Below are 26,743 nucleotides of genomic sequence, written 5' to 3'. Positions count from 1 at the left end.
CTGGCCTGTGGGGCTGGGCCCAAGGAACGTTGTGAAATCCAGCACGGTCTGCCACGAAAAGCGCCTCTGGAGAACCGGGCTCCGGCCCCAGCCGGCCAGGGCAGCGCTGTGACCCCGGGCATCCGCTTTGCAGAAGGGGGCCGGACTTACGGTCTGAGGCTCTGCCCTATAGCCATTGGGGAGGAAGCACAACCCTGCCACCCCAATGGACCCAAACCCAAAGGCTCGGGCTCCCGCTGCCCAACTGGGGCCCGAGCGCTCACCACCCCAAAGGACTCGAGCCTGGTGGCTGCCACTGGCCAGTCTGGGCACTATGACCATTTTGGCCAGTGACCGTGGTCGGGAGAGCCCAGCCCCCATAGACAAGGGGCATGAGGATGGAGCTTCCGTAGGTCTGTCCCAACCGCCCCCAACCCTCCTCTGCGGGTGCTGTTCCTCCATGAGAATGTGAGCTGGCACGCTGGCTCAGGGCCGGGCTCACACTGGGCTTAATGGAGGCTTCTTCAGCCAGCTAGGACTGGCCCCTCTCTATCCTACCTGCTACGGGAACTCCTAGGAAAACCCAGGACCATCTTCATCCTCCTTCTATGGGATTTCTAAGGTGTCAGTCAATATTAATGCTTGACACTGAGGATACCTCCTAGCCGCTGCAGGGGGGACCCAAGGGCTCAATCCCCCCAGCGAGTGGTAGGCAGGGCCCTCCCTCCTTTCTGTTGGAGTTCTGGGGGTGACGGCTCCCACCGCACCTGGAACTATCGCCTCCTGACTTCTGGGAATGTTGGAGTCTCCACTCCCCTGGCACAGAAGGGCTGGGCCACAAGCCTTAAGGAAGGGCTCTCTCCCACCCTCCTTTTGTGGAGGCTGGGACTCCTTGAGGGAGGCCCTTCCCTGTAAGGCCGGGTATCTTGGTCTGACAGAGGTGCCTTTCATGTGGCACCCCACCCCCCACATCAACTGCCTCACTCCATTTCATGGCTCTTCCAAAGTGTTTATTGTCATATTTACACGTATTGCAAAGAATGAATGGGAGGCTGGGAGCACGAGGCTCCCCCGTCCCAGGTTCTGGGAGTGCTGCCCCGAGGGAACCTCTTCCCCAGTCTGACAGCCAAGGGCCCTCTGGGGCAGGGCTCCAGAAACTGCTGCCCCAGCTCAAGGCACAGAATGCTAGGGTATCCCTATGGGATGAGGGCTGAAAGGAGGTGCAGGAGACAGGACCCACGGGCTAGCTGGAAAGCCAAATCTGACTCCACTCCCCTCTTACCCCATTTCCTCTCTCCTCCCCCAAACCAGATAGGAGGGGGACCGACAAGAGTCTCTGGGACAAAGCAACTGTCCCCAGGGGCGGCCGTGCCCCCGAGCCCGTCCCAGATGAGACTCCACGTGTGGGCCGAAGCCCTCAGGAGGACTTGGTTAGAGATCAGCACCGCAGCACGAGCCCGCTCTGTCCAAGCCGCTGCCATGCTCACCCCTCACCCCCTGCGCTGCCTTTCTTCCTGGGGTACAGAGACTGGCAGGAGTCTCTCCCGGGGAGGGCACCAGGGGAGGACCTGGCAGTTGTGACCTGCAGGGGCCATCACCGCCTGCTCCTTCAGGTCACGGGAGCAACCCGTCTTCAGCCAGGGGCCAGTGAGGGCAGGCTAAGGAACAGCCTCCATGTCCTCAGCCTCCACCTCAGGGTGGGAGAAGGGGCCAGCAAAGTGACACCCAAGGCACAAATCAAGGCTTCCCTGGGTCTCCCAGGTCTCGGCGCTTCCCAACAAGATCAGCCCGGGGGACTTGCATCCAGAAGGTGACCCCGGGATGAGGGGCTCAGCAGGGTGCCGCAGCAGGCGAGTCTCGGGCCTAGGGCTCCACTCTTTGGCATCAGGCACGGATGGCATGGAGCCCAGCAGCCCTTCGGCCACCTGGGACGTGCCCTCGGAGCCCAAACACCATGCTGGCCGGGGGAGTTTTGAAACACAGATGGGCGAAGTCACCAAAGTGGGAGAAGATAGGCCGTGTTTGCCCCTTCCCTCACCTAGGCCAGGAGCCGGATGGCCCCATTGTCCGAGCCCAGTAAGAGGTGGCGCTTGGTGGGTAACACGGCCAGGCTTGTGAGCGTCCCCCGGAAGTTCTCGGAGCTCAGCTTGGTGGTGGCCTGCGAGGCGGGCTCCGTCAGGGAACAGACGCCAATCTTGTTAGCCACGGTGCCCGTCACTACCTCGCTGCCATAGAGGTCGAAGGTGTGAATGGGGTCGGATGGGGACTTGTAATGATGGGTGGGCTTCTGCTCCAGCTCTTTCCAGACAGTCAGGGAGTGGTCCGAGGAGGAGCTGATCAGGGTGCTCCCCTCCACTGCCTGCCCCAGAGGGAGAGGGAGGCCACAGCGATTAGCCAGAACCCTGGGGGCCCGCCTCCCCCCACAAGCCATCAGTGATGTCCGGAAAACTGGTCCCCAGAGCCCTTTTGCGGAGTCAGATTTAGAGCTTAGGAAGGCTCAGGATCGGCTGCCAGAGAGGATGCTCAGAGGCTTTCCCAGCTCAGTGTGAAGCCCTCGAGTGAAGAGAGGAAAGGCCCTCCCAGATCCCCGGCTGGCCACCTTCCTCCTCCCCCTTCATCTTCCTCAGCGGCACTCTGAGTCTGGGCATGAAGACAGGAGCTGGGGGTCCTGCTCCTGTTGAATCTCCCCCACCCCCATTGTCCCAAAGGGAGAGTCAGGGGGGAGGAGAAGAGAGCCTGGACTCTGCTCAGCCATGCGGGGGCAGTAAACAGGCCTCCCCTGAGCTTTATTTAACCTCAACTAGGTCAAGGACAGAGAAACTGACCCCTGCCCCTTGGAGCCAGACAAATATGGACAAGGGTTACTCATTAGAGAGGGCCTCAGGGGGGCAGAAGTGACACCTCTCTTCCACTACCACCAGCAAAACCCCTGCCCCATGGAGATGCCCACTGTCAAGGCCCAGAGATGTCTGGAAGTACAAGGGCCAAATGCGGGCAGGACTTTGGTTCACACCTTGGTCTAGTCTTAGGGCCTTGAACGCCAAGAAAGGGAGTCAGGGAAGTGGGGGTGGTGGTCAGAAAAAGAAAGGGCCCAGCCCAGGTCTGTCCTGCCCACCCCCCGGCCAAGCAGCCGGAGCCACGGGCCAAGATGTCCAGGCTGGGCCCGAGCTGTGGAAAGCTCACCTTAATCTGCAAGATGTCGCCCTCGTGAGCCGGCCACCCTCGAAGGACAAGTCCGGTCCTGGTGTCCAGGAGTACCATGAAGCCCGAGGAGAAGCCCGCTACGACGCTTCGGCCACTGGGGCTAACGGCCAGGGATCGGACAAGGCCGGCGTTCAGGCCGCCCCCCAGGCGAAACTCGTGCTAAGGGGCCAGAGACAAGGGCTGAGGGACGGCTCGGATCCCTTGTGGCCGGCCTGCGGCCCTCTCTGCACTTCCTTCGCTGCTCCCACAGACCCCTGGGGGCCCAACTTCCATTCCTGCCCCAGAGGTCCGCTGAGAGCCACCCTTGCTCTGGCACAAGGAGTCCCAGGGTCCCTCTGTCTGGGTCTCTATAGGCCCCCCACCTAACCCATAAGGCAGAGGCCGCTCGCTACTTCCTTCCTGTGCCCGGGCCCCAACCTGCAGTCCAGGCTTCCGACAGTCCACAAACCGCAGGGTGGAATCAGCACTGGCCAGGGTGATGCTGGTGTGGGGGGCGGGCATGACGGCCACGGCAGTCCAGGGTGCCCGGCTGTCCCAAGCCTCCACCGTCCGCACCGTCTTTCCTGTGAGGGTGTGAGCACTAGGTCAGGGGGCTTGAGGGGCCAGGGAGTCCGAGGGGCCAGGGGACCCAGGAGGCTGGGGGCCCGGGAGGCCGGGGGGCCCAGGAGGCCAGGGCCACAGCGCCCTGTACCTCTCAGGGCCAGCTAAGAGCAATTTCTAGATTCCCCAGCTGCCTCCTGATCCTCCTAGGCCTTAGCCTTGCCTTCTCTCAGACCCCTGTGCCCAACCCAAGGCTACTCTTCCACTCCCCCCGCCAGTGCCTTTGCCACCCAGTTGCAGACCCCCAACCCTCTCAGGTGCATCCCAAGTGGCCCCCACCTCCTTTTTCAAGATTCTCTTCCCCGCAGCACGAGGGTCCAACGATCACCCCCTCCTCCTCAGCACAGGCTCCGGCCTCCCCTGCGGCCCCCCCGAGGAGCGCAGGATGGGGCTCACCTGTGAAGGGGTCCCAGACGTGGACGGCGCCATCGCAGCTCACCACCTGCTGGGAAGCCTCCAGCTGGCTGACGTGGAAGATGCTCTTGCGGTGCTGGGCGTAGACCAGGCGGGGCGCCGTCTCACTGGTGCCGTCGCCGCAGTTGTAGAGCGGCCAAAGCCGGACCGTCCTGTCCTTGCTGCCGCTCAGGAAGAAGTCCTCGCTGCCCAGAGCAGCCACGCACTTCACGGCTCCCGCGTGGCCCAGAAAGCTCTGCAGCCGGATCTGGTGGAAGTGGAAGTGGGCGTCGTGCTGGCTGACGCCGATCTCGTACTGCCAGTAAGCCAGCCAGTTTCCGCTCAGTCCATGGGCCCCTCGAGGCAGGTCCCGCTTCAGTGAATTCTCCTCCCCGCCCCCGTCGCAGAGGCCCCCACTGCTGCTGGGGGCGCCTGAGCTCGGGCCGTGGGGCTCCGGGTTCTCCGGCTGGGGGTCTATGGGAATCTGGATCCGGTTGCCAACCAGGACGCTCCCAAAAGTGCCTGAGTGGACGTCATCGTGGTTTACTCCCCTGCCTTGCGCGTCTTGCTCTGGGGAGGCACTGGGCATGGGGGCCAAGTTCATAGGGTCCTGGCCCACGGGGCTGGCGCTCTCCAAGTACTGCCCTGCCAGCTGCCCCACCAGCGTGTGGTTGGGGACGATCTTCTGAATGACGTCACCTAAATAAGGCAGAAGTGGCTCAGACCTGGGGAGCCCAAACCCCAACGAGGGAAGGAGCCACGGGCCACACCAGCAGGACTCCAGGCCGTGGACATAACCTAACCTGGACTCCCCCCAGAAAGGGTCCAGACTAACACTCGGCCTGCTGCCCCCAATGGGAAGAGCCCCTGGAGACTGTTAACGGGATGACCCAAAGGAACCAGAATCCAGGGATTCCTGGGCCAAAAACAACCTTAAAGATGACCAAGTCCAACCCTGACTGACAGGGAGACTGAACTCCCAAGGATGAGGGGGGGCCTTGCCCATTTGTTAAGGGCACACCACAGCCCATGCTCTTTTCCCTGTGTGGGGCAAAGACCTTAGGATATCTGTGGCCTAAAATGCGAAAGAGAAGCCTGGAGGCCTCGGTCCTGGGGAAGCATCTTGGGCATGATCTTCTGGAAAGCAGGGCATTGTGGGAGGACAGGGAAGGGGGGTGGGAGGGCAAGAAAGGCAGGAGGTGAAGGACAAGGAACCCAAGCCGGGCAGCTCATACCCAGCAGGCAGGAGAAGGGCACGTAAGTCATGTAGGCCATCTCCAGAGTGAACACCTTCTGCAGCTCGTCCAGCAGGGCCAGGTCCACAGGGCGCGGCTGCCCGTCTGAAAAGGGCACCTCCAGCACCCGGCCCTCACCGGGGCTGGGGGCCTCTGGTCTCGGCACCTAGGGAAGACGAGGCCGACTCCCAGCTCTCCGTGGGCCCAGCCCGATGGGCCCCTGTCCCTCACTGCCCCCACACCCACCTGGCCCTGAAGCTCGTGCACCAGGGAGAACACTTGGAAGAAGGTGGCCACCGTCTCGCTGAGGTGCTGCTGCACCATCTCCTGCCCGATGCGCAGGCAGATCAGGGCGATCAGGCTGATGGTCTTCACACATAGAACGGTCCGGGCCTGGGACCCTCCGGGGAACCTGAGGGCGACACCACCGGGTCATCCCCCCCATACTTCCTGCTTCCTGGGCCTGGCCCGCCCTGGGGCCACAGGAGGCTGAACCAGAGTTAGGCCCAAAGACTCTGGACTCCCTTGGGAGGAAGGGCAGCGGATACAGCGCCTGTAACCTCAGATGGGGAAAAACGATCTCCCTGGCTTCTTTCCCAAGTCTGTGTCCTTCTTCTGGGGCTTTTAAAAAACATTCTGAGGAGATCCCAAGGCTTCAGCAGAAGGGTTCGGGGCACAAAAAGATCGCGAACCCCAGACTTAGTCCAACTCCCAGATGAAAAAACTGAGGTCCAAAGAGGGGATGTAATATCCTGCGGGTCACATGGCTAGTTAGCGACAAAGCCAGGACCGGACCAAGCCCCCTAGGCCCCGGCTCCAAGCTGGGTCTCCCCCCAGGGGCCCCATCCGGACCCCCAGAGCTCCCCCTGGAGGGGGCGCCTACCCTGTGACGAGCGAGGTCAGGGAGCTGAGCACAGGCAGCAGGACCTCGTGGCTGATGCGGGGCAGGATGTCCATCAGCGTGGTGTCACAGAGGTAGACGATGATCTTCTGGGTCAGGGTCACTGCGGCCAGCAGCCCCGCCTCCTTGCGGCTATTCAGGCGGCTGGGCCCTCCCCCGCCTCCAGGGGCCACCTGGGACCAAGGAAGGGAAGAGCTGGGCCCCCCCCCAGCGCTCCCAGCCTGCTCCGGGGCCCAGAGCAGGAGCCTCCAATCATCTCTCCCCCCCCACCCCGGCTGGTGGCATCTAAGGCCCCATCCCAGTTAAATGAAGCCTCGGGGAGGTGGGGAAGGGCAGGGCACTGACCAGGTAGCTGATGTAGGGCAGGTACTGGTAGGTGAGGACGGGCTCCCCATAAAGGCAGGCCACATGCATGAGGCAATTCAGCACGGGGGCCGACACCACATCTCCCAGGACCGGTCGCTTCTGGTAAATGTTGCCCGAGTTCAAGGGGCTCGCGTCGCTGCCGCTGCTCCCCGTGAACTGCTGCCTGGTGGCACCTGGGGAGGAGGCAAAGATGAGCCATGGCTACTCTGAATGGGGGGGAGGAAACTGAGCGGCCGTTACCTGGCATTTGGGCAGAACCCCAGAATTGGAGCCGGGTGTGCCTGCTCCTGTCCCCTGGCCCGGGGCCACAACCCGAGGAGCGAGGGAGCCCCAGGGAGGAGCTGAGACCCCCACCTAGAGAGGCCCTTGGGAAGGGAGAGGGGAGAGGCACAAGTGGGGTGCCCAGCACAGTGTGAAGGGATCTCATCTCCTCCCCTGCCCTCCAACACCCCGCCTTCTCCACAGACATTACCAACATAGCAGGAAGTCAGCAGGCGCAGAAGGTTCCGAGCCACATAGCGGGACGTGACGGTGGGGCCGAGCCTGGCGGAGAGCCATCGGACGGTCTTGCAGGCGGTATCTGTGGGGGGGAGCCGGGGCCTGGGGCCGTCAGATAACAACCTGCTGGACAAGGTGCACGCTCCACTCCGCCCTGCCCCAGCCGGGCTCCCCCGGAGCAGCTCCCCGACTTCCTTCCCCTGTCGCTCGGGCCTCGGCCGCTCCGCCTCCCAGGGGCAGAGCTAGGTCTGAGACTGGAAGGCCGGGCCCTTTCCTCCTACTCTAGTCCTGAGCATCTGGCCCGGGGGACCCCCTTCCACCCCCCGGGGGCGGGCCAGAGAACTCACCCAGGAGAATCTTCTGCTCTTTGTCTTCAGAGTGATCCGTCAGGTCTTCTTCCTCCCCGTTTCCATCATCATTGGGCAGACCGGCTTCCACTGAGACACCCGTCTCTGGGAGGGGAAGCTCGGACACCACCGGGCTACCGTCCTGTTCCTCTTCTTCCTCTTCCTCCCCCGCCTGGCCCCCCTGCCCCGTGCCCTCCACATCCTCCTCCTCCTCGTCCTCTGACCCCTCACTCTGCTTCAGATCCTGACTACTCTTCTCCCGTGGCAGCCCCGCTTCGTCCCCAGGTCGGTCCTCCCCCAGGGACGCCTCACTGGGGCTGCTCTTGTCACTGAGCCGGCCCAGGCTGAGAGCTTCGGGCTCCGGAGGCTGGGGAGACCCCGACACGTACAGCCCCGCCTGGAAGTCCTCGCTCTCCGGCAGGTCAGCCTGGTCATGGAAGCTGACGCCCGACGTGTAGTCTAGGAGGCCCAGGCCCGACGAGCCCGGGTCCCCTTCCATTTGGATGGCCTCGCCAAAGCCGCAGGGACCCGGACCTTCTTCCCCGTCCTCAATCTCCTCATCCTCCGCCACTCCCCCCAGGCACTTGGTCTCCTCCTGAGAAGTCTCCACCCCAGCCAGGACCTGAAGGACGTGAGGCAGCAAGTGGGAAAGGAAGGCCTGTAGCCCGAGGCGAACCATCAGCTGGGCCACAAAGCAGTCCGTGTACAGGTAGAATCGGCCGTGCAGGTGGCCGGGGTTCTCGTAGGCCCCGATCAGGGGCTTCACCAGGTACTTATTGGCGTTCTTGGGCCCCAGGGCCCTGGCAATGGGCTCAAACAGGTACCAGGCTGCGTACACCGCGGTATGCTGCTCCGACATCAAGGAGAGCACGAAGGGGAGCAGGATTTCCAGGCCTTCGGGGGTGATCTCCCGCAGGATGCCATCCAGCTGCTGCCACAGCTGAAACACCAGCTCTCGCCCCTGAACCTCGTCCTCCACTTTCCTCGTCTGGTACAGGAGGATGAACTTGTAAAGTGACGAGAAGTAAGAGGGAAAGGCGACAACGGAGCTGTACGGGCTGAGCAGCTGCGAGGGGCTGGGTGGGGGCAGGCCCTGGGAGATGGGCTTATAGGCAGAGAGCCGTCCCCTCCCTGGCCCCCTGGGCAGCGGAGGTTCCACAGGCTCCCTCAGCTGCAGGAGGGTCTCTAAAACAGACTGCAAGGGGACAGGAATCTCCTTGGGGTAGCGGGAACAGAGCCCGTGGACAGTCAGGAAACGTTCCCTCAACGGGGCGTGAGGCCGCAGCGTCCGTAGCCTGGCTGCAAACACGATTTCGGCCACGAGCACCCCCAGGGCCTGCATGTCCCTCTGGAGGAGATCCTCGAGCTTTAGGGCCGGCTCGGCCGGGCTATCTTCTGGGGCCTCCACTCTGCCACGCAGGCCTCTGGCCATAAAGTTGCCAAACTTCTCCAGTTCTTCCAGAGCTTGCAGGGGATTGAAGCCCTCGGGAAGGACAATCCTCCCATCATCCCCCTCCCCTACGTCTACCCCGGCAGCCTTGTTTCTTCGACCTAGCCGTGCCGTTGACGCTGATGAGAAAGGGTGGCCAGAGGCCTGCAAGGAAGAAGGGCAAGACTGTTCGGCAGCTTTGCCAGCCAGAGAGATGGAGTCCAAGGCCTCTGTCCCCTGTTCCAAGTCATCATCGCCCCCAAGAGGTCGGTCTCCAGCCCAGGAAGACTCGCAGGGTGTGGCCTCCAGGACTAAACCGTTAGGCCCATCGGTCAGTTGGCCGGAGACATCTTCTCGCCCAGCAGTCTCTCGGACTCTCTGGATGAGAGGCCTGGGGATGACTGGCGGCTCAGGGCCCAGGGCCGAGGGTCCCACCAGGCGCTGGGGATGGGGCTGGTCAAAGAGCTGAACCACACCGTAACTGGTCAGGTGTGTGTGGTTGTCGACAAGGTGCAAGCACACGTTCTTCTCCTTTACCGCCTCCTTGCCTTGCAGCTTGTAGCCAAAGGTGAGGTCGATCCAGTGATGGAGGTCTTGGGAGACTTCTCGGCTTTCCAGCAGCGCCCGATGGGCCGCCACGAACTCCTCCCCCGAGCTGTACCAGGCCGGCACATCCAGGTCCGGCATGTCTGGATGGATGGAGCGGAAAATGGTGGGATCGGTGTAGAACTCAGGGATGCACTCGTCGGGAGTCCAGCTCTGCATGCGCTCCATGCTGGCTGGGTACTCGTGAGGCTCCCACTGGGCCCTGACGTGGCCGCAGAGCACGGCGCGGGGCGTGCGCCGGGCCGTGTACACGTAGTAGGTGATGTCGGACAGCACGTCGGAGATGTGGTGCGGCACGTGGGGAGGTTCTCCGCCGCTGCCGCCGCCGCCGGCCACGAACGCCTGCCGGGTCATCTCGTAAGTGAAATCCAGCTGCTTGTCCCCCTTGTTGAGGCGGAATTTGGACTTGCGCAGATCCCGGAAGCGCCCGTTCGGGGTGGTGAAGTCGACCACCCAGGGCAGCACAGGGTGGTAGTTGGGGTCCCCCCAGCGGCGCCCCGCCAACCAGTTCAGTTGCATGAGGTAGTGGAAGTTGCTGATTCGGCCGTGGACCCAGTCTAGCACCAGCCTCCTGAGCTCTTCCTGGCAGATGGGGTCCCCGGGCCCTTCTCCCTTCCTGGGCTCAGGCGTTCGCAGAGGCGCGGCCTCCGGGACGTTTTTCAAACTAGCTTTCCCTTCCTCCTCCTCCTCCTCGGGGGCTTCGTAAGCACTCAGGTCCGGCTGGAGCTGGCTGCAGAGCTTCTCGTCCACGGCCACGTGGCTCAGAGAGAGGGCCCCGCAGGCCAGGCCCTGGCGGTGGCAGGCCTCCATGGCCTGCAGCACGTGGAACAGGATGAAGAGCACTTTGGCGTGGCTGTTGCTGAGCTTGGCTGGGCTGAAGGTGACCACGTCGTGGAGACAGTACCGCACGTGGGGGTACACCACGTACAGCATTTCTGGAGACTCCAACAGGGCCTCGGCCCGGAGGAGGTCGGGGCACACGGGGGCGGGCCTGGGGGCGGAGGGGGCCTCCCGGGCGGGAGACGGGCACTGGGCGGCCCTGCCCACCGGGAGGAAGGGGCAGCCGTACACCCTCTGCAAGGCCTGCCTCACGGCGCCCAGGGCGGAACCCTCGGGCGGAGCCGGGCCCCGCCGATACGGGCGCCCGTAGGCCTGGTAGGCGCCGTGCCACAGGTTGCGGTAGTTCTGGGCCGCGGTGTCCCGCATAAATCTGGTCAGAGTCTCGGGGCCCCCGGCGGGCTCCTCCGGGGCAGGGGCGGAGCCCAGCGCCAGCGGGTAGGCGAGCCTGCGCTTCCGCAGCCCGTGGATCTCCACGCGCGCCCAGCCGGCCGGCAGCCTCTGCACGGAGCGCTGAAGGAGGGTCCTGGCCTCCACGTCCCCCAGGCCCTCCACGCGGGGGCACGGCCCGGGCGGCACCTTCCTCTCGCGGAGACCGGCCAGCCAGCGGCCGGGCACCAGCGCCACCACGCAGGCGCCCCCCGGGGCCAGGGCCAGCTGCCGGGGGTCTATGCCCAAGTCAAGCTCCACTCTCCGAAGCAGCCCCTCCATGTCCCGGGAGGAGGCGGGGCCGGGATCCTGGAGGAGGGACAGAGGAACCCTCAGCTCCACAGCAGGCTCCGCCCCCTCCCCACTTGGGCCGCCCCCTCCCACTTCCTCCTCCTCCTCTCTCTGCCCTGCGCCCCTGCTTCCCCTGGCCCTCCGCTTCCCCTTTTCTCCCCTCCCTTCTCCCTCCCATTTGTGGAGCCTTCCCGGTCCCTCTGCCTCCTTTCCTCTTCCCTTCTCCCCGCTTCCTCCTGCAGCACTCCTCCTCCTCCTCCTCCCCCCTCCCCCTCCCCGCCCCTCTCTCTTCCCCTTTCTGTTCCTTGCCCCTCTCTTCATCCCTCTCTGTTCTTCCTCTCCCCCCTCTCCTCCTTCTCCTTCTCCTCCGCCCCCCTCTTCCCCACCCCAAGTCTAACCCTACTCAGGCAAGGCCGGAGCCGCGGCCGCTCTCACCAAAGCTCCGGGACCACTCAGCCGGGCGCTCAGGGCGGCAGAGCCCATTAGGCGCGGGTACCAGCCATGACGGGTCAGCTGACGCGGGTCACGTGACCGCCCCGGCCTGGGAAACAAGCGCACGTGGCCCGGCTCCGGGAGAGGCGGGACGAGGTTGGGCCGAGGGCGGAGTTGGGCGCCGCGAGAGCGAGGGGGCGGAGCGCCCGCTCTCGCGCCCTCTTTCCCGCGCCCGCGCTCGGAAAGGCGGAACCTCAATCGCCCCGCCCCCGCGCTCTGATGGGCGGGGCAGCTCGAGCGCTTCTTGTGCCCCGCCCGCTCGAAAAAGAGTTCCTCCCCCCATCACTTCAGCCCTACCTGGGCTCCGGGAGAATCTTGGCGACTTCCTTACGCCGTCCCTGCTCTTTTGGGCCGGTCGCTGCCTCCTCCTACAGCCCCGCCTCCTTACCCATCCAGCCACGTGCCCAGTGCCCAATCCGGACTAGAACCCTGGCCCCGGGGTCCATCCACCCCCCCCAGCTGCCAGTCTCTTGGGATCCAGCCCTGCCTCGATTTCTGCACGTGAAACGAACTTGCTTCACAGAGCCGGGAGGGAAACGCTAGGCCTGCTTGGGTCAGCGGAGGAAGGCATTGCCAGGAAACGCCAGGACATTGCTTGGTCAGCTAGAATGCCTGAGTTCAAAGGTCCGCCTCCCGGGAAGCACCCTCGGCCACTCGGGAGAAAGGGCGCGGGCTGAAGACGCGCATTTGCGTCCGATGAAGGACCGGCTCCCCAGGAGGGGCCCCCAGGGGGCTCTGACGTGGCTGTGTAACGTGTGACTCCAACCTCCTTCCCCAGTTCTTAGAAATGGGCCGGCCCCTGGTCACAGGGACGGGCAGGAAGTCCCACTCTTCGCTCTTACAAACACAAACAGCCTCCCCTCTGCGGGTGGGGGAGCTTTCCTTAGCGCGGCCTGCACTGAGCATGGTCAAGATAGGAAACTTTGGACAAACTCATCAGACTCTGCTCCCTCCTCTGGCTGGAGCGCCTGGCCTCCCACCTTATCCAAATCTTGGGGTGCACTGCCCTCTAGTGGCGTTTCCTTATACTTCAAGAGGTGGCCCGAGCCAAATCCACTTCTACCCCCCCCCACGCCCATCCCAATTCAGCCCTTCTCGACGCTTGAAATATGCGGAGAAGCTCCTAGCTGCTCCTGAGACTGGATTCCCACTGAGCCCACATCCCAGTCTCACTCCCGTCCCGTTCCCCTGAGACTTCCAGGTATTCTCTCCCCACCCCACTCCCAAGCCAAAATAAAACCCCCCAAAGCAAAAACAATCCCAGCTTTGCAGAGTTAGGAATAAGTGTCGCACTCCTTCCCCCAGGCCCCAAGTAGATCATATTTTGGCCAGACAGAAAATAGAGCAGCTGCCCCAGCATTGGCCCCATTTTATGGGTGGGATTAGCTCTTATTGGCCGGAGAACAGGGGAGGAGGAAGATCAACTCAGAGAGGTGCCTGGCCAGCTGGGGGAGGAGTGGGTAGGATTCCAGCGGAGGGGCTCCATGATACTCCTCTGGGATTTGGGACGGGAGATTGGAGTGGAGGGCTTTGGTAAAAGTCCCCAGTTCTCTCACTTTGGCTCTCGCCTTGCCCTTCATCCCCTCCACCTCCCTGCCCTGGGACATCCAAGTCCGTCTGAGGTCCCAGGAATTCACACTCTGCCTGTCCTAGGATGACCCTGACTCCCTGCCAAGGACTGGGTGGAGCCCGCCTTCCAAGGCCAGGGTATTTACCTGGGCTCCATTGTGGAGCCTTCCAGCCAAGGCTCCGGAAAGATGAAGTTGGGGAGGGGAGGAACCCTGGCATCTGCTACTACTATTAAGGTATATGATGCTCACAGCCATTGGAAGGGTAACCATATCTTTGGTAGCGTCCTAGGCTGGGCTAGGGACACTTCCCAAAGGGGGGACTGGAAGCTCTCGGGGGTAAACGCAGAAGTCAAAATGGTTAACAACCTCCGGTGATCGACCACCTGCGAGAAGGGGGGAGGGGGGCTTCCTGAACAGCCTCAGCAGGACGTGGGAACGCAGCTAGGAGTCGCCAGCCCAGGGTATCCCTCCCATCGCGTACCCCTTAGGGCGCCGGGCAGGCTAGGCTCCTGCTCCATACCACCCCCCCTTCCCATCACTGCTCCTGGTCCCCAGCTTCTCCCTGTCCTCCCCAGAGGGGGCGTTCCCCCCACTGACAGCATTGACAGGAAATGCCTCTCATTCCATCCCCCCTGGAATGGACAGATAGACCTCGCCCTCCCCCTTTCCGCCTCAGGAGAGAGACGTAGCCAGGGTCCAGGCAGGACCCCCGGGGAGGGACAGAAAACCGCTGGGCGATTTTGGGTCCAGCTCTTCTCCACCTCCCTTTCCCAAGGGGCCGTCACGTGTGCGGCGAGGGGGAGGCACGGAGGCTGGAGGGGGGGGATGTGTAAACAGCTGATTCGCCCAGAGGTCACACACTTTCCAGCAATCAGCTGTAACCAGGGCTAAAAGCAGGAAGTTTCCTTAAAGGGACAAGCTGCTTCTGCCCTGCCTGAGAGTCCCAGGCTCAGAGCTGGGGAAATCCCCGAATCTAGCCTCGCCCCCTGATTTGACAGATAAGGAAAGTCTTTTCTGTTTCCCTCCAAGCTCATCTCAGCTGAAGAAAATGTCGAGGATTCCCTGGAATCGGCCTTGGAATGAGAGCCGGACTAAGAAGAAGAAAAGCCTGCCTTTAATTGAGCAAGCTCAGCCTCAGTTTCCTCATGTTACAATAAGGGGGGGGGGGGGAACCATCGGGCACTCCGGGCCTTTCCAGCTATAAATCATTAGCTTTAGTTCTGGCGGTACCATCAGTTCCTCCCTCTCACCCCCAGGTATGTCTCTTTAAATAACCTGTAAAGTCATCGACTCCGAGTCGCTTTTGCCAAGTCATTGGGTTCAGCTAAGTTTGCCCGTCCTTCCCACTGTGGGCCCTGATTGGTCCCCGGGGAAGAAGCTGCTTCCTTATTGGCCTCCATCTTTGCAGCAGCTCCTAGCCTGAGTCAAGAGAGAGATTTTTTTCTTATTGCAGAAGGGAGGGGTGAGGAAGGAGGGAGAGGGAGCAGGCCCCCTTCAGCCCCGCTAATTCCCGGGTTTGTGGCAGGAAGCCGCCCCCACCCAGCTGAAGGCTGAGCTGAAAGTCTCGTTAGAGCCCGTCCCGGGGGAGGGCTGGAGTCCCTCTGCCCGGGGGGAGGGCATTAGAGCTATGAAGGTAGTGAGGGCTGGATGGAGTCTGTTCTCTGCGCCCACCCTCACACCTCCCGGCAGCTTTTCTCTATTCAGGGGCCTTAAGTGAGGCTCTTTTTGCAACATTCATGCTCATCCCTACCCCATCTCCCTCTTCTAGGAAATCGAGGAGGAGGCTGTCCAAGTTCTTCACCTCCCCCCCTCCTCCCCTCCTCCCCGCCCCCCGCCGTAGGGGAGAGCTGTTCATCTGGAAGCCAGGCGGCGTCCACCAGGGGACTCCACTCAGTCTCAGTCCTGGCTGCCTCGGGACACGAGTTCTTTCCCCTCCACGTGTCCAGGCCTCTCCTTTCCAGGTCTAGCCACCCTTCCCTCGGGGGGTTCCTGCCCCAACTTCTTCCACTTCTCAGAGGTTACGGAGTGGGAATCCCCGCCTGCCCTGCCACCTCGCCCATTCTTGGGGCCCGTCTAAGGGGAGCAGGCTTTCCTCCTTGGGGGAGGGGCGCTGGCCCTTTAAGGACTTTCCTGGGCTATGATCCGGATTGCGTTTAAAAATGCCAACTCACAGAGCGCCCAGGGTGCTGGGAACTGTAGTGCCAGTGTGAGAACTACGCTGGCCGGCATGCACTGCGCCCACCATCACTTTTCTTCCTCTTCGTCTCCGAGTAGCTGATTGGCTTTGTGGGGCGCTAATCAAAACAAGAGGTCCGAGTTAAGGGCTGGGTGAGGGTCTTTCCACCCATTGGCCATCTCGCGAGTTGGGAGGCAGGGTTGAAAGACACTTTGCTCGGAAGGAAGGGGGTGACCTCGGTGTCAATCAGAGCTGAAATGGCCATGTAGGCGGGGATGGGGGCGGGGTTGGGGCGCCCCAAGGCGTGGCCACGCTCGCCAGCTGCGGGCGGTGATTGGCTGAGGGCGGTGCAACCGGGTGTCCTGCGTCACGACGCCGCCAGCTGATCGGAGGCTGGAGCCGGTGTGTGCGGGGCGCTTCGGAGAGACGGCGGCGCCGGCCGAGGGGAGCGGACGCGTGGGACCCGCTCCCTCCTAGTCCAGTTCCTCCCCCCCAGGGCTTGGGCTCCCGCGCCCTCTCCCTAGCCCTCGCCCTCGCCCCGGACCAGGTGGGTGTGAGCCGTGGGCGCCGCGCCGGGAGCTGGGTCCGGGCGGGCAGCGGGGTCTGTTGGCCACACCCTTGCACTCCGGCCGAAGAGGGGGCGGCGAGGTGGGTGGGTGCCAGCCCCGGGAGAGGGGCGTCAACCCAAGTCCGGTCCGGGAGAGGTTGGCCAGGGATAGTCTCGCCGGGAGGGGGGTGAAGTGGGTGGGGGAGATTCAATTCTATCAGATGGTACTAAGGAGCCAGAGCGGCCCCGCCGCGGGCCGAGCAAAGACCAGGGTCCTGGGTCTAGGACGGGAGCCGGCGTGGGTCCGGCCCGGGGTAAGTTCATGGATGGGGCCGGACCGGACCGGGCGGGGTAAGGCGGGCGGATCGCTCCTCTCTATGTCCCCCCCCCACCTAGAGAAGGCTCCGCCACTGTCCCGAGTCCGTCCCCTGTCCGGGGAGGGGTCGCTAGACGGGACGGCCCCTCCCCTGCGGGGGTGGAGTGGGGGAGCCTTATGTAAAGGGGGGTAGTTAGGGGCGGCGGCGCGGGGTCTTATGCAACTCCCAGGCTAAGGTTTCATTTGGGGGGATGGGGGGGCCTAGAAACTCTTTCTTCCCTCCCCCTCTGCCCCTTCTCTGGCCTGGCGGGCTTGGGCCTCGGAAAGGTCACCTCTGCACCTCCCCCCCTGCCCCGCCCGAGTGAGCGGCCCCCAACCCAGGCCCGGCCCAGACCGCCCGAGAAGCCGGCTGGCTGGGTGGGGCGGTCTGAGTTAGTCATCACTGGGCTCCCTTCCCCGCCTCCTCTCCTCGTTTCTCCTCCCTCCACTCCCCCTACTATTGGCCTCTCCCGGTGGCCTCCCTGCTGTCTTCCCCCACCCTTAAGACCCAGTCCCTGACTCCAGCTGCCACCATGGCTTGTCCTCGGGGCTGTCTGGGTGCCAAGGGGGTGATAGAGTAACTGGCCAGAGGGTTAGCGCCCTGGTCCCGGTCCTGCCTTCCTGCCAAGGGCACCTGCCCGTCTCAGGACTGTCAGCAATAGAGCCTTGTGGGCTGAAGGGCTGGGGGGGAGGGGGGGAGATGGAGAGCTTGGTACAGAGGGCACATTCTCTTAAGGCTCCTTCTCTGGAGAACGTGCGTGCTGGGTTTGCCCCCAGCCTCTGGCACTGCCCCGCTTCCTACCCGGGGAAGCAGAATGCCACCAGGTACTTGAGGTTCTGAGGGAGCTCTGCCCTCCCTGGGGGCCGTGCCCTTGGACTAAGCCAGGGCCCAGGGGGAGGGGGGCGACTCCTGAGCCCCAGCCACGCCCCCAGCCCCCTCCCTGGGCCATGCTGCAGGGCCGTGGCTTTTCCTGCTGATTCATGCGTTGGAACCTGGGGGCGGGGCCTGGGACTTGGAACAAAGTTCAGACTCGGAGGGGCCGGCAGACAGCCTGGAATTCATACCAGATGTACCCGGAATGCGCGAGCGGAATGCCTGGCATCCGAGAGGACTGGAGAACCTGCCCATCCACCCGCCCCCTGCTGCCCTCCGCTCGGGCCCCTCGCCTGAGTCACCCTCCCCCCTGCCGGCTTCCTCCCGAGCCCTGGAACCCTGCCTCCCCCTCTCCTCCCGCACCTTCCCCTCTTCTCCCTGGGCCCCTAGCTACCTTCTTCCAGACCCAGCCGAGGTCCCCAAGAACAGGCCCAGGAGTGACCACAGAGGCCAACCAGCCCAGCTCGCCTAGCGCGTGCCCCGGGGCCAGCCTCATTGCCCTCCCCCATCCCACCTGAGAATTGTACAAGTGGGGGGGGCCCTCTTGGAGTCACCATGGAGGGGGAGGACGGGGTAGGTGACTGGGGGTGCTGCTGAGCTAAATGCTGCCTGTTGATTTTTTTTCCCATAGTGCCCTTTACATTAAAGTCCAACTATGGGCTGGGGACGTGATATGGTGGGGAAAAGGCCTCGAAAAGGTGCGATGGTAGCAACTGGACCATGGCCCTGCCTGGCAATTAGTGCCCCAGGATGGCTCTGACCAGCTTCTTCCCTCTTCTCCCCCCTCCTCCCTCCACCCCCCAGGATCCTGTGCCCCCCACACACTCCTGGCCGAGCCACAGCAGTTCTTCAGTGGCGAGCTTTATGTCTTGTCCCAGCTAAAGCTGCCAGTTGAAGAACTGCTGAGCTCTGCTCCTGTCTTCGAGGATTGAGGAAGAGCTGCTGCCCTGCCATCTAGAAGGTGAAAGGCCTGGGGGGTGGGGGGAGGGGACAGAGCCTTGATGGGGGGGGCCTCCAGCAGGACCCAAACTACTGGGCAGGGGGAGGGGGCCTGAGGGACATTGCTGTCTGCTCCCCTGCTGATTTTGACCCCACAGGAGAGACTCACCTTTTTTCCATTATGTCTGTCCTGAACAGTCTGTTCCAGTTAAATTGCTCTGCTATGTTCCCTGTATGTAACATTCTATCTCCTACCTTTGCACAGGTGGCCCCAAAGTCTGGAATTCTCTCCCTCCCTAGCTTCTTTCAGGGACCAGTTCAGGTGTCCCCTCTCCCTGCTCTGCTCAGAGTGAGTGGCTAGAAGAATGGTTTGAATTTATATCCCACCTAGGACACTCACTGCTTCATCCCAGTGGGGTTAGCTTTGCCCCTCATCTGTGAAAAGGGCCCATCTAGTTCTACATCTCTGACCATTCTATCCCCTCAGATATTAGCACTTTCTGGAATCACACTTTGTATTTATTTCTGTATGGGTTTATCTTCCTCCCCCCCCCCCCCTCCTCTAGAGTGTAAACTCATTGAGGGCAAGGACTGCTTCCTGTTTGTCTTTGTATCTCTTGCACCAGAGATGCTTAATAAATGCTTGTGGATTGAAGTTTGTGTTTCTAGCAGTTTTCTTTATCCCAGTTAGTCTTGCTGACTGGGTGTAAATTCAAAACGGGCTCCTTTAGAAGGGAAAGATAGATCCACTGGCCTTCCTTTCAGATCCTTATTCCCATTGGGCTACTCTGGGCTTCTAGGCCTAGAGGCCACCTAATAATCCCTTTAGGACTTTATGAAGAGGATGGGAAGGTGGGGGCCAAGTAATAGTGAAAACTAAGACTAGTCTGAATAAAATGAAATGTGAAAAGAAATAAGCTAGAAAGCATTCTGTCTAAATTTAGAGGGCTGTATTTGCATGTGTGTGTATTCTGAACCCTATTCTCATCTCACTTTGTTGTCTAGAACTTCTAGGGGAAGACTATGTCTAGAACTAGGTTCTAGAAATTCCAGTGGGGGTGGGTAAAGGAAGGCTATTCAGGTACTAGACTGCTGCCATCCACTCTGGAAGAGCTAGGGGAGGCAGCGTGGAAGAACTCTATTCTCTGGTTCATTCACCTAGCCTCCAGACCAAGAATGAGGCTGCACTTCCTGAAGGAGTCTGAAATAATTGCTCTGTCCATACTGCTGCTCCTTGCTGCCAAGGTTGAGAGGGGAGTTGCTAGAACAAGGAAAAACACAACTCTTAAATATACAGAGTTTTCTTTGCTGGGTGTTGGGAAGCCAAGTATCTCCCAAACACAGAATGGCTATGAAGAGGATAATTAATTAATCACCCTAAGTAGAAGGCAGGGAAAGCTTGTTGGTCCCATACCCAATCTCTAGCCCCGGCAGCCCTGGCCTGGCCAGATGTGGCCCAAATTTCAAGTTGTGATGTTGTAATGAAAGAAATTTGTATTTACTAGTGGTTTTAAGAAGATTATAAGTGAAGTGGAAAGCTGGTGTATTTTCTTGAGCGGCAAAGAACAAAAACTTAAAAATGGGTGGGAAGACATTTGTTCTTTGGGGGGCAGAAAAGGTTCAAATCTACTAGTGCCTCTACTGGTTTCAGAACTTGAGATTCTGAGGGGTTTGGGTGAATAGGGCTACATTTGGAGTGACTGAGGGAGGCTTATTCTAAAAGCTCTGGGATAGACAGTAACTGGCTTGCTCTGGTAAGTTGTGGGGCTTTGCTTCTCAACCCCCAGTGAGAAAAAGCATTTATGGCCTCTCCTGTCCCAAGGAGATGACCTTTTCCCCCAGCCACCTTTTTTTAGGAGCTCCACACACTGATACCTGGGGAGGAATGTGTGCAGTGGGACACTCCAGGGAATAGGGGGCTGAAAGCTGGCATTTGTCCAAGCCTAGAAACTGGTTTGGATGGTGAAAGTAGCCTCAGGCACAAAGTTTACCTGTCTAGGAGCTGGCTGGAAAGGGGAAAAGTTGATTTATAAACAGCAAACTTCGATTAAGGCAGCAAGAGCAGCCCTCTCTGACCAAGGCTGAAAATCTGGCTCCTGGGCAGGTTCAGCCCAGCCCAGTCAATTCTTCCTCAATTTCGTCTCTAAACAAGTGTGAGTGAGGCAAAAAACACTGATTTTTCTCCAGAGTGCCTTCCATGTGAAATCAAGTTAAAAGGGACATCAAGAAAGGCCTTGAGGGGGTAAAGAAGTCTGGGGGGGGGCAGCCAAGGGAGGTGTTTGTGAAAGGGGGAGGGGTCAGACCGTGGTGAAGGTTGGGAGCGTTCGTTTCTCGGTACCAACAACAAGCGGCTCCCAAAGTCACTGCCCAGCCACCAACCCAGGGTCCTAAGGAACTTCTGCTCTCCTCTTCCCGGTCTTTTTGTGGGGAAAACGAGGCTCTTTCTCCTCTAGCACTGGATAGGTTTCGGTTAATCCTCACAATAACTGAGAAGTAGGGGTGGTTAACCCCTTTTCCTAATCGGGAAACTGAGGCTTAGGTTAAGCGTTAGCACACGCTAACGAGGTGAAGGATTTGAACTCCATCCCCTACACCAGATTTTATATTGCCAGGGTAATCTGCGGAGGGGAGCCGGGAAGGTCTGTAAGAAATTGACCCTGTAGAGGGAGGGAGGGGAAAATTCGGAAAAGAAGTGAGTACAAGGGATAATGCTGTAAAAAAAAATTACCCATGCATATGTACAGTCAAAAAATTATAATTATAAAATTAATTTGAAAAAAAATTGACCCTGGACCCTTGTCCTGTGTTCCCCCTCAGTTGATGATGCCATGGGGCACCTGGGCCTCCCGGCACTCGGGACTCACAGGAAAGGGGTTCTGGGGTCTTCCCGGGGGGAGGCGGCGGAGAGGCTCAGGTGTCTGGGGGGCAGGGTTCTCCCCGCCTCTGCTCCAGGTCTGACGCGGAAGACTAAAAGCAGGTTATAGTTGAAGCTCGGAGTGGAGGTGGTGTGGAACCCAGCGAAAGGTACAGGGGCGGGGCCCCAGCTGTCGGCGAGATCGGGGTACCCAGAACCCCATATACGGCTCCGCCCCGTCCCGGGCGCGCAGTCCCTCCCTCCGGATGGATCCGAGTGGAAGTTCCGAGCGCCCGAAATCTCGACGGCGCACGTGGGAGTGTCCCCGGCCAGCACCACGCGAGGGCGGGCCCCGGCGGTTTGTCGTGGTTACGGAGGCGGGCTCCTGGCGCTGAAGCCAATGGGGATGGAGATCGGGACGTGGGGGCGTGGCCCAACTCCAAAAAAAGTTCCCGAGGTTTTGGAAGCGGCGGCGGGAAAGCGCCGGAGTCGAGGTCGGAGCCTCGGGCGGCTGCCGCGCTGGGACTGAGTACGAGGACGCGCGGGCCGGAGCGGACGGAAGCGCTGACAGACTTGACCGGCGGACAGGCGGGCGACCCTCCATGGCGCCGGCGGGATTCACGGTGGCCGCCGTCTCCTTCGCTCTGTTCCGGGGGCTGCACCGGGGTCTCGAGCTAGCGCCCACCCCGCGCCTCGCCGACCCCCAGGACCGCTGGATGTGGAGGAACATCTGCGCCTCCCTCGTACACAGCCTGCTGTCCGGGGCCGGGGCGCTGCTCTGGTGAGGGGGCCGCGAGAGCCTGGGGTGCGGGGGAGGCCCCCGGGGGGGCTCGGGCGGGAGCGCAGGCTCTGACCTCTGCCCGTCCTCTCTCCCAGGATGTCCCAGTACTCCCACCTGGTCACGGATTTCAGCCACAGCTGCCCCCCCAGGACTGCGGCTCTGGTCTCTCTGTCCATCGGTGAGTGGGGCAGGCGGGGGCGGAGCACCGGGACACGCGGGGGTGGGGGCTGAGGCCGGGGTCTCTCAGCCCCTCCTCCCTTCCACCCTGCAGGTTACTTCCTGGCAGACGGGGTGGATCTCCTATGGAATCAGCCCTTGGGCCGATCGTGGCACCTGCTCTGTCACCACGCGCTGGTGAGGCGGGGGTGGGAGTGGGAATGGCAGCGAAGGGGTGGAGTCGGCGGGGGCGCGGCCTCCTCTGCTGCCCGCGCGGGCCTCTGACTCTGGGGGCCTCCGGCTCCCACCCGGGGGGAATCCTGAGAGCCCTCGGAGCCTGAGCTCTGCCTCACCCCCAGCCTTCCAGGGGCTTGGGAGGTGTCGCCCCACGGGGGAAGGCCGGGGCCCAGCTTTCACCTCGGCCGGCCTCCGCTGCCTTAACGAATTAGCCCGAAGGGGATCTCCCGGAATATCTGCCCTTAACTCCTTGTAGCGCAAATCCCCTTTATAATCTCTGCCACACGTGATCGAGCAAGCCTGTGCTTAAAGACCTCCGGGTCATGGGGACCTCACCCCCCACTCAGGCAGCCCAGATTATTTCTGGGATCTGACCCGGACAGCATTTCCTCAGAGTCAGAGGAGAAAATAGTCTGTCTCTCTGTCTCTGCCTCTGCCTCTCCTGTCTCTGCCTCTCCCTTTGCCTCTGTCTCTGCCTGTCTCACTCTGGCTATCCCACTCTGAGTTTCTAACACGGAAGAACTTTAGAGTACAAAAAGTCTTGGAATTGCTGGCTTAGGGCCTTGAGTTCTGTGCTCTAAGCTCTTAAGTCTCTGACATTGGGAGAGTCTTGCTCCCATGAAACCCCTCCCCCACAGCGTGAGTGGGGTCCTGAAGCCCCTGAGGGGCCCCACCTGACTCTCCCTGCCGCCACATTGGAAGGCGTTACTCTATTTGGGGATGAGTGTACAGTGTAAGTACAGGCCTGAGGCAGAGTGAGAGTGAATGGACTAGGGCAGAGGTAAGGCAGTTCAGAATATGTCATGTAAGTACACGACATGAAGACTATCCCTTCCATCAAAATCATTGAAAGTCCCTCAATCACCTGGATGGGGAGTGGGGATGGGGCAGGGGGTAGTGAGTACTGGAGAAGAAAAATGAGTGCTTGAAGTCTCATGGGAAGCCCGAGAATCCTGAAGCCTGGCCTTGGCCAGGACAGGGGGTCCTGAGAGAAAGGTCGCTGACCCCTGGCCTCTGACTCCTAGGCGGTGGGCTGCTTGGGTCTGGCTGTGCTGCCTGGAAGCTGCTTGAGCATCTCAGTGGTGCCGCTGCTGTTGGAGGTGAACTCGGCCTGCCTGCACTTCCGGACGCTGCTTCTGCTGGCCGGCCTGCGGTCTGCCCTGCTCTGCCGCCTGGCCAGCTGGGCCACGCTGGCCACCCTGCTGGTCTTCCGCCTCCTGCCCTTGGGATGGATGAGCCTGCAGCTGCTATGGCACCACCCCCACTTCCCCCTCTCCTTCAATGTTCTCTGGGGAGTCGGGCTGCTCAGCATCACCATCATGAGTGTTAAGTTACTCACCGATCTGGTTGGCAGTGGCCCCTGGGCCCCAGCCTCACCCACAAAAAAGGAGGCCAGAAGCACCTGGGAACGTGGGAGGGATGATTACGCCAGGCCTTCACACAGAGAGGACGCCTCCTCCAAGAGGCAGGATTAAGCTGGACTTGGGATCTCCTCGACCAAGAGGCTAAGGTCAGGAAGGAGGGTGCTACTTAATCCCCTGGGCCCCAGGATGAACCAAGTGCTGTGGGCTCGCTTAGTCCTGCAGTTCTAGGAGCAGAACCGGAACTCGGCCCCAAACCCTTGGGACAAGAACCTAGGTGCTAGTGTTAACAGCTGAACTGGGAACATTAACTGGTATTCGACATTTCTCATGAGACAGTTTTCCCTACCCAGGCTGGCTCTCTACGATTTGGGCAGGCAGATGACGTAGAAATCGTTGAGCCAGTTGAAACTGATGGAGTAAATGGGGCTTCTTACCCTTCGGCGGCAGTCTGAGTAGGGGGATAGAAAAGTCATACCAGGCAGACTCAGCCATTACAAAAACATGGCCACGGATGGTGATCCCCTGGCTGCTATCTGTAAACAGTGGGAATAGCCAATAGTCCGGGTAATCTGGACACATAGGAATGGTGGGCACCAGGGTCCCAAGATTGTTGATTTGTTTTTAGCTGCACTGATCATTGTTTGCCCCTGACCCTAATTCTTCACTCATCATCCCTCCACCCCTATCTTCCTTAAAGAAAATACAGGAACTCTGAATCTGGAGCTGATCTTTCTTCTTCTGGGCCATGTAAGAGCATAGAACCACTCAGAGCCAGGCTCTCTTTTTGAGAAGAGAGGGCAGGACCCCTTGGACCTAGGGAGGGTTAAGGAACATCTTTCTTTCAGAACTTGTACAGGAACCCATCCCTCATACATATTGTCAGTATCTTCACTTTTATTAGGTCATTTTCCTCCAAGAAAATGTCCTAGCTTATGGGAAATTTCATCAGTTCCCAGTCACTCCTCTGCTCCAAATGAAGGGGACAGCCCTCCCCCTGGACAGAACGGAGGGACTGAAAGCTAGACAAAGAGAGAGTATGATGGGGGGGGGGAACAAAGAGAGATACACATAGAAGGAAGTAAGAGATACTACATAGAGGTGACAACTGAAAGAGGGAAAGAGAAGGAGAGTAACAAAAAGACTGAAGCAGGAACAGAGATAGGGAGTCCCAGATACCGAGAAGGACATGTTACAGCAAGACCAAAATGGGGAAACGGGCAGAGACAAAGAGGGATAGAGATAGACAAAGGGGGGGAGACAGAGGAGGCAGAAATACAGTGACTGGGTGGTGGGAGATGAGAGATAAGAAGCATTTGAAGAGAACAGTCAGAAACAAGGGCAAAAAAGAGAAAGGGGGGAAATAGGAAAGACACGGCAGAAATGGAAAAGAAGGTTGCTACAGATAGGTCAGGAGCAGGACTGGACAAACACGATATGCAAAAACAGGCAGAGATAGATGGGAACCTGAAACAGGAGTCAGGTGTAGAAGCCAAGATATAGATGGAGGAAGAAACACCAAGATGGACCAATAAAGGGGTGAAGGAAGTGGGGAATGACTGGGAGAACATAAACAAAGGGGAGTAAAATGCTGAGGCGCAAAGCTTTGGAGCTGTGGCTCTGGAAGGACCAGGCCAGCAGGCTGACAAGAGCTGACCCTGAAATGATGATTTACATGTCTTGTCTCCTGTGAGGTCCCAGACAAACTAAGGAAAGTTCATCAAGGAATTATGGGATTATTGCCGATATACAAAACCACAGGGAAGTTGGTCCAGAGAGGTGAATTGATTTGTCTGTGGTCACACAGCTCTAAATGGCAGAAGTGAGACTTGACCCCAGGTTTCCTTAACTTCCAGGTAAATCCTATATTCCTTCTGCCAGATTGAACAGGTAACTACAGAAGTAGACCCAAAGGAGGAAAGCTGTTTCTATATAGCTGTGCACCAAAGGCTTGGATTCTCCTTAATAACACTGAGCAACAAATGTCAACCACCTTATTAAGCAGAATTTATTTGACCCTTTGGGCAAATGAGAAATTTGAGCAGTGAGAGGTAAGTGCCTCAATTTCCTCATCTGCAAAGTGGGTAACAGTAACTTGCCTGCCAAGAATGTTGTGAGGGCTAAATGCTTTACACGGTACCTGGCACATAGTCTTGCTGTTCACTCATATCAGATTCTGAGCCCATTGGAGTTTTCTTGGCAAAAATCTTGGACCCCTTTGCCTTTTCTTGCTCCAGTAGATTTAAGGCAAACTTCAGTTAAGTGTCTCAAACAGGGTCACCCAGTGAAGATCTGAGGCTGGATTTGTACTCAGGTCTCCTTAACTCACACCCAGTGCTCTGTCCACTGAGCCACCAGGCTGCCTTGACACATAACTGTTTCTTGAAGAGGATCATGATATCAGGGAAGTGATGGCATGCAAGTGACTTGGATTGAAGTGAGGGAGGGTCTGCAAGGTCACCTACCTTAATTCCCCTCCCAGAGCTATCTGGGTCCAGTGGCCAGATATAGATCCAGAGAGATGGCCCTCAGCTATTTGTAATTATGATTTCTCAAAGTGTGGTCTAGGGACACCCTGGGTATCCTTGGATGTTTTAAGGGGATGAGGACAAAACTTTACAATAATGGCAAGACATTTTCATTTCTAATACAGTTAATATGCCCCATAATACAGAAACAGCTCACATAAATACTCTTTGTGAGCAGGATTCTCAATAATTAACAATATAAAAGGGTCCTGGGTTCCAAGACCAAAAATGGTTGAGAATTGTGGCAAGAACAAAACGCCCATGGAAATTGATTCAACAAGACTGCTACTTATTAAAGGCTCCTGGTCTATAGAAGACTTGTCAGAAGGGCTAGGGAGATGGGAAATTTAGGGTAAGCACCTCAGAGCTGACATCTGAAGGAGATGAACCTGCCCCCCTCTCATAAAGAACAGCACAATGGAAGTGCTTTAAGAACAAAGTACTTCTGGAGGATCATGACGAAGAAAGGTCATTGCCACATGGTATTGAGGAGAAGGGATCAGGGAAAGCCTCCTGGATTAAGTGATCCTCCAGTTGCGATAAAGAAGTTAAAATGGAGAGATCTGAGGGGAAGGTTATGGAGTTAGCATGGATATAAAATGTAAAGCACCCTAATTATTTGTGGTGACTTTATTAGATATACCAAAACAAGACACCGACAAAAAAAAGGCATAGAGACAAAATCCAAGAAAGGAGTCAGGAATGCTAGAAAAATTTCCAACTATTGGAAACCAAGGTGATGTTTCTGGTCAATATC

General features: G+C 59.5%; 2 protein-coding genes and 1 long non-coding RNA gene across 4 annotated transcripts; 2 read left to right on the top strand and 1 right to left on the bottom strand.

Moving 5' to 3' along the window:
* Positions 1 to 967: 967 nt before the first annotated feature.
* WDR81 (WD repeat domain 81) lies at positions 968 to 15,572 on the bottom strand. 2 transcript variants are annotated; one of them, XM_074263856.1, is made up of 11 exons: positions 15,350 to 15,572; positions 7,524 to 11,133; positions 7,151 to 7,258; positions 6,658 to 6,851; positions 6,295 to 6,485; positions 5,658 to 5,823; positions 5,412 to 5,577; positions 4,180 to 4,875; positions 3,601 to 3,746; positions 3,163 to 3,342; positions 968 to 2,338 (listed from the first exon to the last, which is right to left on the bottom strand). In XM_074263856.1, the coding sequence occupies exons 2-11, from the start codon at positions 11,104 to 11,106 to the stop codon at positions 2,018 to 2,020; spliced, it is 5,751 nt and encodes a 1,916-aa protein (XP_074119957.1). In that variant the 5' UTR covers positions 11,107 to 11,133; positions 15,350 to 15,572; the 3' UTR covers positions 968 to 2,017. The 2 variants fall into 2 exon arrangements, with proteins under 2 accessions (XP_074119957.1, XP_074119956.1); XM_074263855.1 differs by lacking the exon at positions 15,350 to 15,572 and adding an exon at positions 11,551 to 12,831.
* LOC141540163 (uncharacterized) lies at positions 13,075 to 18,724 on the top strand. The gene is made up of 2 exons (XR_012481471.1): positions 13,075 to 13,412; positions 14,208 to 18,724. It is a non-coding gene; the product is annotated as an uncharacterized LOC141540163 (long non-coding RNA).
* Positions 18,725 to 20,863: 2,139 nt separating this feature from the next.
* On the top strand, positions 20,864 to 24,572 carry TLCD2 (TLC domain containing 2). The gene is made up of 4 exons (XM_074263854.1): positions 20,864 to 21,704; positions 21,800 to 21,882; positions 21,976 to 22,058; positions 23,123 to 24,572. Exons 1-4 carry the CDS (start codon positions 21,526 to 21,528, stop codon positions 23,570 to 23,572), a joined length of 795 nt encoding a protein of 264 aa, XP_074119955.1. The 5' UTR covers positions 20,864 to 21,525; the 3' UTR covers positions 23,573 to 24,572.
* Positions 24,573 to 26,743: the final 2,171 nt, after the last annotated feature.

This window comes from Sminthopsis crassicaudata, chromosome 4, assembly GCF_048593235.1.
Source record: "Sminthopsis crassicaudata isolate SCR6 chromosome 4, ASM4859323v1, whole genome shotgun sequence".
In the NCBI taxonomy this organism is placed as follows: Eukaryota; Metazoa; Chordata; class Mammalia; order Dasyuromorphia; family Dasyuridae; genus Sminthopsis; species Sminthopsis crassicaudata.
Note: the sequence above shows the minus strand (reverse complement) of the source record. Positions and strands in the feature narration are given on the sequence as shown.

Bases quoted from the DNA above. Each gene is read 5' to 3' on its own strand.
- TLCD2 (XM_074263854.1), top strand. From the start codon at position 21,526: ATGGCGCCGGCGGGATTCACGGTGGCCGCCGTCTCCTTCGCTCTGTTC. The intron at 21,705-21,799 runs GTGAGGGGGCCG...CCTCTCTCCCAG, and splicing joins GGGGCCGGGGCGCTGCTCTG to GATGTCCCAGTACTCCCACC. The intron at 21,883-21,975 runs GTGAGTGGGGCA...TCCACCCTGCAG, and splicing joins TCTGGTCTCTCTGTCCATCG to GTTACTTCCTGGCAGACGGG.
- WDR81 (XM_074263855.1), bottom strand. From the start codon at position 11,598: ATGGGCTCTGCCGCCCTGAGCGCCCGGCTGAGTGGTCCCGGAGCTTTG. The intron at 6,852-7,150 runs GTAATGTCTGTG...CCTCCTCCCCAG, and splicing joins GCTGACTTCCTGCTATGTTG to GTGCCACCAGGCAGCAGTTC. The intron at 4,876-5,411 runs GTATGAGCTGCC...TGCCTTATTTAG, and splicing joins GCCCTTCTCCTGCCTGCTGG to GTGACGTCATTCAGAAGATC.